This window comes from Ixodes scapularis, unplaced genomic scaffold, assembly GCF_016920785.2.
Source record: "Ixodes scapularis isolate PalLabHiFi unplaced genomic scaffold, ASM1692078v2 PGA_scaffold1__304_contigs__length_218370807, whole genome shotgun sequence".
Classification (NCBI taxonomy): Eukaryota; Metazoa; Arthropoda; class Arachnida; order Ixodida; family Ixodidae; genus Ixodes; species Ixodes scapularis.
In genome coordinates, this window is record NW_024609846.1 from 99,281,802 (window position 1) to 99,298,786 (window position 16,985).

The following is a 16,985-nucleotide window of genomic DNA, read 5'->3' on the forward strand; positions in this document are numbered from 1 at the left end:
ACTCCTCTCTCCACTTTCCACTGAGATGAAGCAGTGGCAAGATTTTGAGCTGTTACCGTTCACTGCATGTGCAGGCATTATGTGAAATTTGTTCCCAAGGGTCGCAACTTCAAATAGACTCCCATGTCATCCAACAGAGTAATAGAAACCCTACAACTCCAGTAAAAAAAAAAAAAATCTTTGGAAATTTATTTAAAGACGGTGTTATTCGGGTGAAAATGACAGATCAAAGGCTCCCGTTGCTCACCCGAGGTGAGCAGCTGGGTGAGCACGGCGCTCTGCTGCAAGGGTGGCGACGCGGAGCTCGAGGGCGACACCGGCAGCTTAGGGCTAAGCACCTGCGGCGGAGGTGGAGAGTTTCCCCAGGGCAGGTGGCCCAGAGACACCGCCTGCTTGGCTACCGCCCCGGTACTCGGGTGGTGCTTGGAGCCGCTCTGCGGCGAAGACATGCTGCGAGACCTGATGCGGTTCTTGGGCTGGGCACGGCAAGCAGAGAGAATCGGGAAGGGGAGAAATGTGGTTAGAAGTAGGTCCGAAAGAACCACTTGCTTCCAGAGTCACGTGCGGCGCAAGAAAGAAGACGACATTACAGTTAACGATGAGCACCGATGCCAGGAGAGAACTCATCTGCTTTCTCCGTTTTTGCCACATGGCTAAAAAGCTGGGTTGCCGACTTTGCCGCAGTTTGTTTGCTCCACGTCACGCGTTGCAAGCGTGCGCTTTCTCTTTACTCATGCTGTCTAAAAGCACCGAAGTGGTGGTTTTGTGCATGATGTAAGTGTTATAATGGGTGGAGAAATTCTTAAAACAAACTTTTGCCACAATCATCCAAATGCAGTACCTTTAAATAAAATAAGCAACTGCCTTTCTAGGGACATGAATCTAGTTGACCCGATTGATATTACTCTGCGAGCGGTGACAAATTCACCTCTAAGCACGGTAAAGAAAATGGGCCTTTACCTGGCTAAATGTCTAAAAACTACACTCGGTGTCAACTATTTTTTGCCTCATTGCTAAGGCTAGCTTAGCTTCCAGTGCTGTAGACCCACACTGCTGCGACAGCATGTCTTCGTCTTGCGTACCATTCACACGCGCTCTCGTGCAGAGATGATGTCAAGCAAAGCCACATGCTCGTGCAAATAGCTTTCACGGCATTAGAATAGTGTGGAAGCTACGCTAGGCTTTGCAAAATAGTTGATGCTGAGTGTAGTACAACCCACGGCACAATGCAAGTCCTATAGTCACCGACAAGGCGAGAATGACAGGGGGGTTCTTAAATTCTCCCGCCTCCAGCTTGATCTTCCTGCATTAAACGACACTTCGACGTCTCCATGCTTTCCACCGTGTTTTGGCTATGCACGTGAGTAGCCAAAGCACGGCAGAAAGCATGGAGTGCATGCTGGAGGTGGGGCGTTCAAAAGACACTGTGTCGTTCTCATCCTGTCAGTGACTACAATGCACCACGCTTCGGATCTGGGCATAGTAAAAGCTCGTTAATTTGAACCGCAATGGGAAGCCGCCTCAGTTCGAATTAACGGAAGTTTGAACTAACGAAAGTGAAGAACAATAGTACACTCACTGCGATTTAGAAGCAGTAGGGCATGTCAGCAATTTAATGCTTCAAAAAGTCCGTGATCGTAGTCTGCCTTTTTTCTTTGAAGCGACAGGTAGCACTTTTTGCTCTAACGAGCGAATGTGGCGGAAGGCCTCCTTTCCGCCTTCTTCAAAACTGAAGAAGAGACGGGCGGCATTCAATCCAACCATGACCTCTGCAGCGGAGAGCCGCACTGGTGCTTCGTCTTCCTCCTTCTCCTCCTCGTTACTGGCAGCGACAAGTTCAGCGCTTCTGACCTCAGAAATGATGTCCTCATCCGTCAGAGCACCACACACCACTGCACTCGCATCCACGTCGACATAGTCCGCAAAGGAGACGTCGTCCAAAACGTCCGCGATGGGAGTGGTGATGCCATCTTCGAGTGCAGGTGGCTGATTTCCTCCTTGCAGAGCTTACGCGCCGAAGCCGCAGTGGCGATAGCAATTTGCTATCGTAACCGCAGTTACTTGCTCCCGAGCACGCACAAGCATATGTAGCGCACTTAGGAGTGTCACCTGATACAGTAAAACCTCGTTATAACAAAGTTGAAGGAGCGGTCGTAATTATTTCGTTATAACCATTAGTTTGTTATAGCCAATGTCCATTTCTTCCCAATATTAGCAAGCAAGGGGAATTATGGTTGCTTTGTTATATCCATTAGTTTGTTATATCCCATTTTGTTATAACAAGGTTTTACTGTAGATGTTACACAAAATAATTCGCTCCAACAAATGGCGCCGGTAAAATGATTTTAAATCATCCTTGATGATACCCTGGTCCATTGGCTGCAGCACCGCTGTTGTTTTAGGTGGAAGGAAGGCTAGCTCAATGGCCTTCGTCTCAACTTCGACCTTATGAGCCGAACAGTTGTCAACAAGAAGCAGGACTTTCCGGCCACAACGCTCCAACTTTTTGTCCATCTTCGCTAGCCACTGCCCGAACAGTTCCCCCGTCATCCATGCCTTTTTGTTGGCCGCATAGTCCACTGGGAGCGATCGGATGTTCTTGAAGCAACGAGGACTTTCTGATTTGCTGATGACCAAAAGCGGCAGTGTTTCTGTCCCTTTCATGTTCGCTGCAACCAATAGTTATCCTCTCTTTGCTTCTTTTCCCTCCAGTGCACTTGTCGCCTTTATATATAAGTGTTTTGGCAGGCAGCAATCTAAAAAAAAAAAGCAGTCTCGTCCGCAATAAATATGCCCTGCGGCCTTGCAGCACCTTGGAGCGCCAAGCTTCACACGTTTCAACGTTTACGGCCTTTGCTTCTCCCGACACAGCACGGAAAACAAGATCATAACGCTCGCGGAATCGGTGTAGCCACCCATCAGAAGCAGCAAAGTTGTCGTAAACTAGCTGCTGGGCGAAGTCTGCTGCCAACGCCAGTATAACAGGGCTGCTCAGTGGAATATCCTGTGCACGCATGTCCTTAATCCAAAGCAGAAGCGCTTTCTCGAGGTCGGGATACTTTGCGGGCCGCATCCTCTTCCTTTTGTTGGCAACTTCTGCTGCCAAGGCGTCTTCTATACACCAACTCATGTTTACAAACAAACCGGAGCGCCCTTAGCACCCCTAGCGGACGCCACCGGCGACGCGCATGCGCGATGGGGGTGTGAGCAAGAAGCTCGCCGTCGCCTATAAACAAACCATTGAAACGCAATGTTGTCGGCGTCGGTGTGAGTCCCCGCGCTCTTTTTCGCGTCGGAATTGTTGATTCTACGTCCTCCTAACGATGTCTGACTACTTGAGCGGCGTCAGCGAAATTAACGAGGCTCGTTACACCGCAAATCTTCGCGTAAATAATCTGACATGCGGCGATTCATTCCGCGTGGACGCCGCAGAATGGACGATTCACATGATGAGATTTCGCTCGCAATTTTCAGTAGCGACGTCGCTCGGACTGCAAAAGCGTGAACCGTAGCTGAGATGGTTGACGTCCATACTGAAAATCGCAAGCAGAATCTAACCAAGTGAATCAGGCGTGACAAGTCAGTGATGGCCACTGGTAACAATGATCAACATCTTCTTGTATCTACTGTTTACGTCGAGCCTGCTTACCAACCTTCAAACTTAAGTCTTTTGAGGCCTGCACTTACTTCTTATCGCAAGTACCGGGCCCACGTTTGGTCTACGGGCCGGTGTGCTCTAAAAGAGCAGACGACAAGCAGAAACGTTTGAAAGAGCAGACGACAGTTCGAACGATCGGGCGACCGTTTGAACTTGAAGACGCACTGAACATAGTCTGCAGGTTGTCCGTACAACTTGACGGTTTTCCGGCATTCATTTTAGAACAAAACAAATAAGTCTGATGGCCAGAAGTATCCGTGAATTCAACCCAAAATGCTTCCCGCCCAAGCAGTCGTGGTCCGACGGCGTCTGGTTTTCCCTTTTCACAGCACATATCCACGTTCTCGGACGAACCGAGCGCATGAAAACTGACCTTCAAACCTTTCTCGAACCTTTTGGTACAGCCCCAGTCGTAGCATTTTGACAAAAAGGCAGGTTTTTGTCTGGTTCCTTTCAAAGCAACGCAGGAATACACGTCTTAGATGGGCGCTTCCGCCCACAGCCCCGGACCGGAAGTGCGTCCGACGCGCCACCACCGCGCCATGACGTAACAGAGATGAGTTCGTGTATAGCCCTCTTATTCTTTATGTAAGTAGATAGCGTGCTTTTCGGTATTGAATGCTTCTTAGCAATTTCTTGCTTAGACAAGAGTCCGGCGTCCACTTTCCGCAGGATCTCACTCTTATCTTGCAGTGTTTTGGTGCAGTATTTGCCGTGGGCACACGCCATCTTCAAGTCGCAGCTCTGGGTCCGGCGCCCCACCACCGATGTCCGCCGAAACGAACTTTAGCCGAGGCTTAACAACACCACAAAGAATCGCAACAGCCGGTAATTCCAAAGCTGAAAACAGACAAGCACACCCAACGGAGACTGCCGAGACAGACGTCGAACATACATTGCGAAGGTGGCAAAGGCCCCGATTCGTCGGTTCTTGATTGCAAGCGCAGATGCGACGCACTTGATTCACTGTGTTTTGGTGCTTGCCGCGCTATATGCCGCTCAACAACAGCAGCTACACGATAAGATTTGCAAAGTCTCCGAGATCGGCGCAGGCAAGGAGTCTCGGAGATCACGTGCACATAGCACGGAGAGGAGGCAGCCGTCGCTGCCTTCTGGCCGCCTCTGCGCCAATTGGATTTTTCCCGATTTTGCCTTCTCTCGCCGTTCTCTCCGTTTCTGAGGCGACGCAGCCTCGTGTGCAGGCAGTGGGTGCGTTTCTCTGGCCGTGTACCAGGCGCAAAGCCGCCGGTGTGGTGGCGCGTAGTTCGAATTATCCATGGCGGAACCTACTCGCGTTCGAATTAACGGGCTTTTTTATACATATACTTCCAGGGAGCTTGGCAGGACCAAATCGTACAGTTTGAATTATTCATAAATTCAAATTACTGAAGTTCGAATTAACGAGCTTTCAAATTACTGAAGTTTGAATTAACGAGCTTTCACCGATAAAAAATGAAAGATGTTTACAAACTTCTGCATTGCGAAATTCAAGTGCAGCTCTTGAGGAGGAGGAGGGGAGGGTAAGACCCTCCTAGTCCTCCGTACCCCCTTCCCCTCCTCCTCCTACCTCCCTCACCTCATCCCAACCTCCTCCTCTTCCGCACCCTCCCCTCCTCCCAGTTTCCCCGTTAAATTTAGCTGGAAAATTGACGCCACGTGACCTTAGTTTTATTTTTAAATTTAGCGGGGTAACTGAATGCGCAGTGTTGCATTATGGGACGTTACAGACCTACACACCAATTCAGTTTCTTCGCTAAATTTAGAGGGCAACTGAATTGGTCTATAGGTCTAAAACCCGGGAACGAGCGCCTAAGAGCTGTGCTCTAAAACACTGACGAGCGACGTCCCAGTCCCAATCTTGCTTTATGGTAGAGGTACAGGTATGGGCAGCTACGCCGACTCACCACAACCACTTTGGGCATGGCAAAGCTGACACTCTTGCCACCCGTGCCCGGCAGCGGCACCTGGTCCGCCGGCGCAAACGCCGCCGCCACGTGGGCCGCCATGGCTGCACCAAACTGCACCAGGTCGCTGCCCTCCTGGCCTCCCGTGTACGAGTGGCGCTTGGCGGCCGAGCCCGCCCCATTGGGAGAGGCCTTCTCCTTCTCTCTGACACCCAACATGGCCGCCACGGCAGCCTGCTGCAGCCCATTGGAGGGCGACTGCCGCTGGACTCCCGCAGAGGGGAGCTGCTGGAAGATCGGCTGCTCCACAGCGGGCGTGGTCGTCACTCCGAGGGCCATGCTCTGGAACGCTCCGACGTTTGGCAGCGACCTCTGCTTCAGGGGCGGGGGCCGCCCGGACTTGTGCAGGTACTGCGGTGTGGCTGGAGCGGACGGAGCAAAGCTGTGCGCTGGTGACTGCCTGGGTGCGGCCGGAGCCAGCTGGAAACGTCAGACGGCGCTTGTTGTGGTCAAAACAGTCTCGAGATAAGATAGAGCAACTAAATAAGCTACACTTCAGAATAAGGACAGTTCAGCCTCCTTGGTGTTTAAATCACTGTCGCCAGCCATCTGCATCTCAGCATTAAAGGCAACGTATAATGGCACAAATGCCATTGTGAATTTCCTTGCGCATCCAATGTTCTTGTAACGTGTGCTATGAAGCAAAAATCTTGGCAGATTGCTTCAATTTCAGAATTAAAAAAAATTTAAAAGAAATCTTAGTTTTTTTGTTGTTTTTTGGTGAAAAAGGAAGACCAGCAAAGCTGTACTTTGATTAAAATGAAGTAATGGCTGGCTGCAAGGTGGCAAGCCAGAGTGGAAAGGCTGGAAAGGCTGACGCCATCTATGAGCGACGGCAGAAACCAGACAACAGGCAAGCCGGTAATCTGGTTGCTGTTGTCGCTGATAGATAGGGTTCTGCATTTTCGGTTTTTATTTTTTTCAAAATTTCGCATACTTTTTTCGGTGTTTATTTTAAAATTAAATTTTTGTTTTTTTTTTGTTTTTCTTTTTGGTGTCTATTTATTCCCAAAAACGTTTACCGTTTTATTGAGGTGAATATGACAGAAACACCATCGACACCATATCAGATGATCCTTTTAGCTTTGATATTTGTGATCAATCAAAGAATAACGGCACATATACATATGTGGTCTTCTCTACAGCTACCGTCAGGACATACCTCAAAATCGCGGAATTCGCAGGCATAATCTTCAGCGTGCTTCTTTTTGCCTCCCATTCTGATGACGTGACCGTCTGAGGTAATGAACATACAAATCCCAACAAAATGGCAAAAAAAAAAAAATCTTTGTATTTATCTTTTTAATTACAGGGAAGTTTGAGAGAGGGTGTTAAGAAAGGTATTAACGGCTTTCCTCGATGTCCTCTGAAGTGCATGAAGCAAAAAACCTTATACTAGCCCACATCCAAACTTTTTTTTTTTTTTAGGTCCGGGAACTTGACACGCTAATCCCGATCACAGAAAGGACACAATGTCTTGCGAAGGCCAATCCAAGGCCTCTTTTGTTGCATGTAGAACCTCGGAAGAGGGCAATCACGAAGACGTCACACAATGTCGAACCTTGCAAAGTCCCCTCTCTCTCTCTCTCTCCCTCTTCCCCCACCCACCTCGATGCGGCCCTAAAAAACTGATTTTTTTCAATTAAAACAATTTCCGAAAATGCATTCGGCATACTTTTATCGTTTTTTATTGGTTTAAACCGAAAACTCCGAATCCTACTTTTAGATAGTGGTAGCTGTCCGAAGTTTTGTGTCAACATTTGTTTCCTGCGGACACTATACTGGGGAAACTAGCCCTTAACAGCTCCGCTGTAAAAAGCAATGGCAAAGCAAATGATATGAAAAACTGGTTTGTGACACCTACCCTAACTTGCTGAAGAAGCTGCTGAGGAGGAGCCACTTGCTGCGGCTGCTGCTGTTGCTGCTGAACAGGAGAGATGGCAGTGGGGGCCCGAGCCGACTGCAGGAAGTCCAGATTGTACTTCTTGAGGGCCTCCTCGGGCGTCGCTGAAGACGACGGCTGCTGCTGGGTGGCCACCGATGCCACGAACTGGTCCACATTATTTATGACTATACTTGACTGGAGAGGCTGCAGGGACGCATTGAAAACTTGCTGTTGCTGAAGCTCTTGATGTTGCTGCTGGAGGCGTCGCTGTCGCTGATGTTCTTGCTGTTGTTGTTGTTGTTCTTTTTGTTGCTGTTGTTGTTGCTGGTGTTGTTGTTGTTGCTGCAGCTGTTGCTGCTGCTGCTGTTGTTGTTGTTGTTGTTGTTGCTGCTGTTGTTGTTGATGTTGTAGCTGGTGCTGTCGCTGTTGTTGCTGCTGATGTTGCTGATTCTGCACAACTATCTGCCCATTGTACAACAATGACTGTCTCTGCTGCTGCACCGGGTATGCCTGAAGCTGCAAGAAAAACAAAATTGCAGGCTCATGATAGTTGTAGCCATTAGCCCGCCTGAAAGCAGGGTCAGTGCTTAATAAGACTACTACGGCATAGCACACTAGCATATCACTTTTGAACAATGCTAGCTGTAATCAAAAAGACTGCATAAATAGCTACTACACTCCGTTTCACGATAGCTTGGCGAACTGTGGAGGCACGGCCCCTCCAACCCAATAAGAGCATCGGAGCGAGGCACGTGACGCTGCGCCACGGGAGCATGTGTGTCAATGCACCAAGGAACCAGCTGTCATCTGCTTGTAAAGAGTCTTCTGCTGTGTAACCAAGAAAGCTGTGAAAACGTCCACAACCGCCACATTGCCGTCCACTAGTATAGCGAGCTCTTCGGGAACTCTTCATGAGACAACCATACGCTCAATTTATGCAACAATCTGTGGCGGGTGCCAATGCCACGGCAATATTTTGAGTGGAAGCAGTCGATTGCATGGCTGCGATCGCCAACGGCCACGGCGCTACAAGGAGAAAAAATCGGCAGCAGACACAAATGTAGCGTCACTTTTTCGTTTAAATACAATGGAAACTCATAAATTCGTCAATATTTATTCCTTATTTCTTATACAGTCTCGATAGAAATAGAATTGAGTAAGTTCAATTGCTGTTAAAAAAAAAAAGAAACCTAGAACTACATTGTCGTGGACAGCACCGTTGCTGTGGCAGTAACGAGGTCTCCGTGGCCTTAACCATGGGGTGGTGACCGCAGGAGAAGCAGCCTCCACAGTTTGCCAAGTTATCATGGAACGGAGTATAGATCAGAAGTAGTCCCAATATCCTCGAGGGGTGTTTTACATTTCCTGCACAGTCCATTATAACCTGATTATGTCAATAACATTTCTTATTACCCATAATTGCATTGAGCACACGGTTGTTAGTAAACAAAGCACTGACCTGAGAAGCAGCCGACAGGTCGGGCGTCTCTTCTGCAAGGGTAGGGAGCCTTGAGTTGAGAAACTCTGGGAACGAGAAAGAATATGCAAGGCTGATGGAACTCTACATCCTGCTCCGAATGTCCAGCAATATGCAGAGGAAGTCGTGAAAGGTCACCCTTGTGATCACTCCCCCTACCTGGTGATATTTACAGAAATGCACTGGCTTAGAAGGGGGAGGAATCGTATGTTTTCTTTTTTAATTTTCAGGCTAGGTGGCTTAAGCTACCGCCTGTTACGAAGTACACAACCGTTATTATTCATCCATCAATCCAGGATTGTGCTACCTGACAGTGGCTCCAGCGTGTCCATGAAGTCATCGAGAGCTGGCTGCAGCTGGACAAGTCCAGGCTGGATTAAGTCAGCAATGCCCGCTCTTGATGCTGCAAACCGAAAAGCAACCTTTGACACTGAGGATCTTCCAGTGTTTACACCTGAAGTCGGCAACATAAAGTTAAGCATCAAATTGCCTGCATGTTTCAGATTGCCTACATGTTTCGACTGCCCACATGTTTCGAACTGCCCACAGGTTTCAAACTGCCCACAAGTTTCGAACTGCCCAAACTACTATTTAGTTATGGTGGCCACACCCATTCTGAGAAGGCCCTCGCAGTGATGCGTCACAATAAGGAGTAAAGAAAATTCAATCAAAATACAACAAAAAATTGCATTGGAATTATGAAGAGCAGCAAGGCCTTTTCGTCTTTCTACCACAAGCTTCCTCCTAACTTTCTCCCTACGAATGATGATGCAACTCAATACTTCATTTCAGCTTAATTCATTAAAGGCAGGAGCACACGCATGACTCCTTTACGACTGGAGAGGTAAGAACTTCCAGCCTTTCGACTCTGGTGAAGAAGGAAGAGCAGCGGAGCTGTAGCTTCTCTTCTCGGCGGTGGCTTTCCAGGCGAGCGATCTGTACTTCTTGTGCAAGCGAATCTGAAGCGCTCGACACAATGGAACTTTAGGCGATAGCGGCTTCGCGGTGGTTCCAGAACCCTTCGCGTTGCTGCACACATCGCCGCTCGTTTCGCTCCCGCTCTTCTTCCTCCGAAGAGAGGTTGTTGCCATCTATGAACGATGGCGGCAACCAGTTGTCTGGTTGCCACCATCGCTCACTGATGGCAGTAGCTGTCCAGAGTTCGGTGTCATCATTTCTAATCCGGTGGACACGATCCTGGGGAAACTAGCCTTTAACAGCACCGCTCTAAAAAACGGTTTCAAACCTTTTGCTACTACTTAGGACTGCTGTGCAGACAGTCATAAGCAGTCACAAGAGACTTAAAAACTGGCGTTTATCTCTACAGTTGTAAGCAGTCGCAAGCATGGGAACCAGTCCTAACTTAACCCGCACTAGAATATTCCTACTTATACAAAATATCTCAAAAATATGTTGCCAAGTAGAAGAAAGTGAAAAATGTGGGCAACATCCTTCTACTAACATGTCCGAGAGACCAGTTTCCTGGTAGTATTTTAATATCCCTTCCCGTTGTAAACGCTTCAGAATCATAACCACCTAAATGGAATTCATAGTGCAGACTCCTCCACACACCCTTCATTTCCTTCCACAAGGCAAGCTGGTGAAAGGAAGCTACATAATTTTGGAAGTGTTTCTGATGCCAAACTGATATAGCACAGAGAGGCCATGCTTTCCCCGACACAGCAAAACGAGGCTTGCTCCAATATAATAATATATTGGCCCCCTCTCATTTTTGCTCCATTTCAACTAGCCAGTTCCTCACTTCAGACATTTCAGTCAGTGTCACATCCCTTACAGCTGCTTCAAGACAAGTTTTACTATGCTTTCACAGCACGTCCCACCAAATAGACCCTTTTCAAAAGCGCACGCCATCTAGCACGGTAACTGCCGTGCCAATTTTTTGAGTCCTCCGTATCTGGGCAAATACTCCCAAGCATGCATTGGACACGAGGGTAGCGCTGGCATTTGGCAAGAACTCAGGCACAATTGTATGCCTCGTGCCCCTAAAAAAACGGCGACAGCCAACGTCGCTTGACGAGGTTTTGAAGAGGGTCCATTTGCCAAAAAGAATTTCTTGAGCAGTTGCGGCCACCACCGGCCAACCGTTGGTGGCGCACCTATCTCTCGGGGGTTCGGAAAGTCGAAGGGCTGGTTGAGGCTGTTGAACAGGCTCTCCGAGAGGTCCATGAAGAAGTCTTCGTCCATGGGCGCCCCGTGGGAGAGCCAGCGCATGTCCAGGTCGGCCGGCGCCTGCTCCAACAGATGTGGGGCGAGGCACGTGAGGCCGGACACTCTGTCACGCGGACGCCACCTCAAACACACACGCGGTGCGACCCCCTTGCGGTTGCCCAGTCTACTGGGGAGGAGATCCAACGGTCGCACCCCTAGTGGCCAAGTCGAGAACTAAGCTCACGGGGACAGCAGCACAAATTATTCGTTTGCGATTTTGATGCAGCACTTGGTCGATCTAGCCAAACTCTGCATCGGCATTAAGCTGGAGCTTGTGTTCAGTTGGGGAACAGCTGATAGAACACAAGTATTGGGCGAAAGCTGACACAGTACTCGTGCCCAATCTTGATAAAGAAAGAGGACATAAAGAATCCAGCCTAGAAGCTTTGTGTTCAGTAAACATTGAGCTCTGTGGAAAACAAGCTGGACAAAGCACCCTATATAGTTCAATAGAATATAACAACATAATAAATTATATAGTCAAATATGTGCCTGTCCTCGCAAATACATAGAGCAGCTAGAGGTACACTTAAGCAGTGGCAGGGTAGGGTTACGAGGGGAGAAGGGCTGTCAGAAATGCCTCCCTTGAGCTGCTGAACTTGACGTATTAACGTAACAGAAAAGAGTGGGGATCCTTTTCCTAGTGTGAGATCTGTGTAATAGAGCTTAAACCCCTCCTCTCGTTTCTCGGTATGTGCTTCCATCTGTACCATACATTTCATGGGCAGTTTTCGTCACATTTTAGGGCAAAGCTCCTTAGGGTCTAGCCTTGTCCGTCCGGCATCCGTGCTCACATCGATTGCCATCCCATCTGTCTTCTTAAAAAAAAAAGAAAGAATATTTGCGCAGTCGAATGGATTCGAACCTGTGCGGGGAGAACCCCAATGGATTTCTGTTCCATCGCCTTAACCACTCGGCCACGACTGCGGGACGAGTAGGGGGCTCTGAGATGTGGTAGTAACTCAAGAGCTGGGGATGTCATGGATGAAACGTTGCATGTAGCCGCTCAACGTCTATACAGGAGAGGGTGCTGCATTTCACCGACCATAAGGCTGTAATAATGAAGTCGAAACGCAATCTAGAGCTCAGCACTACCTATGAGCAATAAAAAAAAATCAGCACCATCAACACTACCTATGAACAAAATCAGTAACATCAGCACCACCAGAGCTACGCCCCAATCAACATCATTCACCACGTGGAGATGCGGTCATTTTTTTCGCTGGGCTGAAACTACTACTATTGTGTCGAAATCTGCTCTTGTGTGTTGAATTTGCTTGGGACGCAACACCTGGCAGTCGGTGCTAATGGATGTGCATGAGTAGGATATGATGGAGACCGAATAACGAATTTAGGTTAACTGTGTTCTGCAATGCACTTTACTATTTGATAGATTTCATTCTAAAATTGAGCAGCAACCGACTTCCTGACAAAAACACATTTTAACTCTTAACAATGCTGACCAAACTAAGGCTAGACATTAACATTTGCCCTTCTCAACGAAATGCATCCTTGGGAATTTATGCTGGGTGACACTTCCTTTGAACGGGCTACCTACCTGAATTATGTTTTCATGTGTACAGTTTCGCCTGTATATCAGTTTCTACGTGACGAGCAAACAATATGAATTATGTTTTCATGTGTACAGTTTCGCCTGTATATCAGTTTCTACGTGACGAGCAAACAACATGGCTAGGACTGTCTAGAATGACGACAACCATATTGCCCTCAATTCCATTTTATGTACTAGAAAAATATTTTAAAATTGTCATAAAGTCATTTGAAGACTTGTACCATTGTCACTGCCACATTGTTAGAAAAAGTTTTGCATATCTGTGTCCAAGAAATAAACCTAATCTATAGCAGATGCACTAATGCTTCAAACCCACTTTAGAATGTCTGCAAAAATAGGCTTCTCAACGTATCATGCTCGGATTTATTAGAGAAGTGTGGCTATGTGGTGGAAGCTTGAAGTGAAAATATAGACCAGGGGTGGCCAAGCTGCGGCTCTTTGCGTGTTAAAGTGCGGCTCGCGGCTCCCTCCACTAACCACCCCCCCCCCCCACACACACACACACACACGCCTCCCCTATGTCACACTCGAGCACTTCCCCAGAAAGAGAAATGGAACGCATTTTAAATCGAGACAGGTAGCGGTTTGGTAGTCTTGTGCTACTGCTACCTATACAGTTGTACTGCTTTTGACTCGGATAGATTGAAAATAGTTCGAATTTCGTTTATTGCTGTAAACAAAAGTCTCCCCCCCCCCCCCCTTTTCTGCCATTCCCCTTCCATGCGGCTCTTGGAAGTTTCGTGGCTTTGTTTGCGGCTCTTAGGCCGGGACAGCCTGGCCACCCCTGATATAGATGGATAAACTTACGTGCCTCAATCAAAAAAAAAAAAAAAAAAAAAAAAAAAAAAAAAACTATTTTGAGCAATTTGCGGTAGCATTCGCAGACAGCGTTATGACCGTGCTCGCCCAGTTTTATGTGCTGCTGACAGATCAAGCAACGTGAGACACGAGAGTATGCGAAGTCTCGACCGATCATCTCCGTACCAGATATCGGGAGCCATGAGAGATTTTAATCCCTGTGTTCCTTTGCAGTTTGCCCTTTTAATGATGAATAAATTATAGCACTTTCAAAAATTGTACATTAGGAAGACAGCACCGGCGTGGTGAAAACTTTCGAAGATCGTCTGCTAATGCGCCCGCAACACTTCCAACATCTGTTGGTGGCACATACAACTCGGTGAGCACAATCATGACACCGTTTGCAAATGCTCCTGTAGATTACCCAAAACAGATTTTTTTTTCTTTACTTTTTGAACAAGGCACATTCATTTATTGCTATTTTCACTCCAAGCTTCCACTTCCTTACTGCACCCCCTAGCAAATCGCAGCACAGTACATTGAGATACAGATATTTGCGAACTATCTAAAGTGGGTTCAAAGCCTATAGTGCTACATGCTGCAGTGAGCACACCTTTAAGTAATTCCTAAATTTTCACTAGAATATCTTCTTCACAAGTTTCTTGATACAGACCCACCTCTGATTATTTATTGGCTAGGCATGTTTTACACTGAACAAGTTAAGCTAGAAACAAGCTTGTGCAAATTACACAGGCTGGACCTGAGACCGAGATAAACATAAAAGAAAAGTTTCATTTCTGCAGTCTTCTTTTCATGTAGATTTCCCCATAAATTTTGAATACAACGCAGATATACTTTTGAGATCAGTAAAAGCCCGAGCCCTAAGAGATTCGGAGCATGCAATTACAAAATAAAAACACACACAAAAAAAACTGTAGCACGACTGAACAGGAAGTTAGAGCACAAAGGCCTCCAACTCACGGCGATCGAGTCATCCCCAGTCTTGCAGTACGAGTTCTTCTTGCAGAAGTACAACCTCCACTTTTTGTATTCGGCAGTGATGTTGCTGACCTTGCGCTTCCAATACTTGCCCTCCATAACAATGGCCTGCAAGAGAAAAGCAGCAAATATCCCAATCTTAAAACATGACACTGCACTCGAGTTTTAGTTTTCTCTTGGCATTGTCGGCATTCCACCTGGAATGCCGACAACAGGGATTAAATTTTCTAGGCAAGGTAGCCGAATGAATCCCATTTCCCTGCTGTTCAAATGAATACAAATTAATTCTAACCGTCACTAACAAGCTGCACACAATAGTTACTGATAAGCAGCTGGCTAAAGTACCTACACATCTTCATACATAATTTCAAAAATATTCCTAAAAGCATACAACTTAGAAGTCACGGGGTTAGCAATGACCCACAATTAAACCTTTGAACTACCACACAGCGTAGTTCGAGTGTTACCTACCTTTAAAAACTTCACAACTGTGCAATCTCTTAAGTGAAAAGATTGTACATACAACACTTGCTATGAATCTGTGCTAACCCCAATCACATGTTTCCTGCTGTATTTAGACTTTCAGATGCTTGTCTTTCATTCAAACACAATCACTTCATGGTGCCACACAAGCATGGTAGCCAAACCATCCCTGTATTGCAACAGATTGCTTAACGAGCCGCCCTCACAACGACGATGCTCGTTTCTCCCTCATGACAAAAAGAAAAAAAGTAAAAGTGGACACAAATAGAAGCCTTTGACAAGAGAAGGACAAGATAGCGTCTCTAGGTCAGAAAACAAAGGCGGTGTGCCTTGTGCCCTTTGTGCCTTACGCAAGGCACCTCCTTGCTGGCTTGCTAGATCTGCGCATCTTGGCACCGTGAGAAAAAAAAGCGGCATAGCAGGCTGAGGAGGAAGGGGGAGTATGCCAAGGGGCTATCGACTGGCCGGGAAGAGATAATGGGGCCGGCCTCCTTCAGATTATGCACTCGTAAGCCTCGCTATCTGGGCGTGCGGCCGTAAACTTGGGAATCGTGGGAGGGAGAGAGAGGGACAAACTTCTTCCAGGGTGTCAAAATATTGTGAGTCAAACAGATCAATAAAAAGGAAATCAGACTTAGAGCGAGACTGTGACGTGCAGCAAGCTCATCGTGAAACAGAGAAAGACTGCACACAGAGAAGAATAGGCCCCATTTTTCTGGAGGTATTCATAGGTGTGGGGAAACGAGAAATTTATTAACAGATTGCGGTTGGCTTCGAAAACCCAGCATGCTAAAGGAGTTCAAACAAGGAAGGTCTTGTTGTCATTGTCTCATTTTTATTAACTTTCTAAAGCCTTCCTTGGATTAGGTTTCGTGTTTCAAAGCAATTATGCGTAATACTTTGTGTTCCATTCAGTGCGAAGGCTTCCTACAGGTGCATCCCATCCTCTCAAATCAAATGTAGAGGAAAATGACTGGTTTGAATGGGCAACCTTAGTGTCGTCGCATCCTCGTTACACGTGACACTGCAGGCTGAAATAAGCACATTTCGGCTAAGAAAATAAGTATATTTCCTTAGCCAAAATAAGCATACTGCTTTTACTATCAATAATGGTCTTTGCAGCACAAAGCATTTAGTTGTTGCACGGACTGTTTATTGACTTAATTATTTATTTATGCGACATACTAAAGGCCCCAAAAGAGCCACAATAGGAGCAGAGTACCATCACAAACAGTATGAGCGGGAACGCCTGAGTGTGTGGCTTTCGATGCATGCCGAGCTGCTTTGAGGCTGATAAAACTATGGAGTGGAGAGGGGGCTGCGAGAGTGTACGCTTACTCCGAAGTGTAATGGTAGCAGTATGAATCCCTTTTATAGGAAAGTCTATACCACACAAATACATCAAACAAACCGCAGCTAGCACCAAGAAACCTTTGAAGAGCCTCAAGCAAAACATACATTATTCTATGTGACATACCTTGCACTCTGCAGCATCTTTTGATTGCCAACTTTAAAAGGAAGGAATGCTACACCTGCTAGACATATGCGGCTTTCGGACTGCACACAAAATTGATCGGAATATTGTTTTAATAGGAGAAATAACAAAAACAACCGCATCTCCACGTGGTGAATAATGTTGATTGGGGCGAAGCTCTGGTGTGCTTGTCTGCGTAGACGCTGAGCCGCAACATGCCGAGCCTTTCGTTCGTTTTCATCCATGTCACGCTGCGGTCAAATGCTCAAATGCGTATATAACCACGTTCCATACCACACATTCTCTTTCTGACATGGATGAAAACGAACGAAAGGCTCGGCATGCTGCGGCTCACCGTCTACGCAGACAAGCACCACCAGAGCTTCGCCCCAATCAACATCATTCACCATGTGGAGACAGAGGTCGGCATTTGAGGTCGCCCTCA

At 47.1% G+C, this 16,985-nt stretch overlaps 1 protein-coding gene across 1 annotated transcript in view; it reads right to left on the reverse strand.

Moving 5' to 3' along the window:
* Window positions 1-16,985, reverse strand: part of LOC115315552 (MLX-interacting protein) — a 75,140-nt gene that overhangs the window by 38,437 nt on the left and 19,718 nt on the right. Inside the window, exons 4-10 of the mRNA XM_029974695.4 lie at window positions 14,566-14,691; window positions 11,102-11,234; window positions 9,292-9,387; window positions 8,967-9,031; window positions 7,487-8,023; window positions 5,563-6,042; window positions 248-476 (exon numbers count right to left, since the gene is read on the reverse strand). Of these exons, the coding sequence (XP_029830555.2) occupies window positions 248-476; window positions 5,563-6,042; window positions 7,487-8,023; window positions 8,967-9,031; window positions 9,292-9,387; window positions 11,102-11,234; window positions 14,566-14,691 (1,666 nt within the window). The remainder of the gene's footprint in view (window positions 1-247; window positions 477-5,562; window positions 6,043-7,486; window positions 8,024-8,966; window positions 9,032-9,291; window positions 9,388-11,101; window positions 11,235-14,565; window positions 14,692-16,985) is intronic.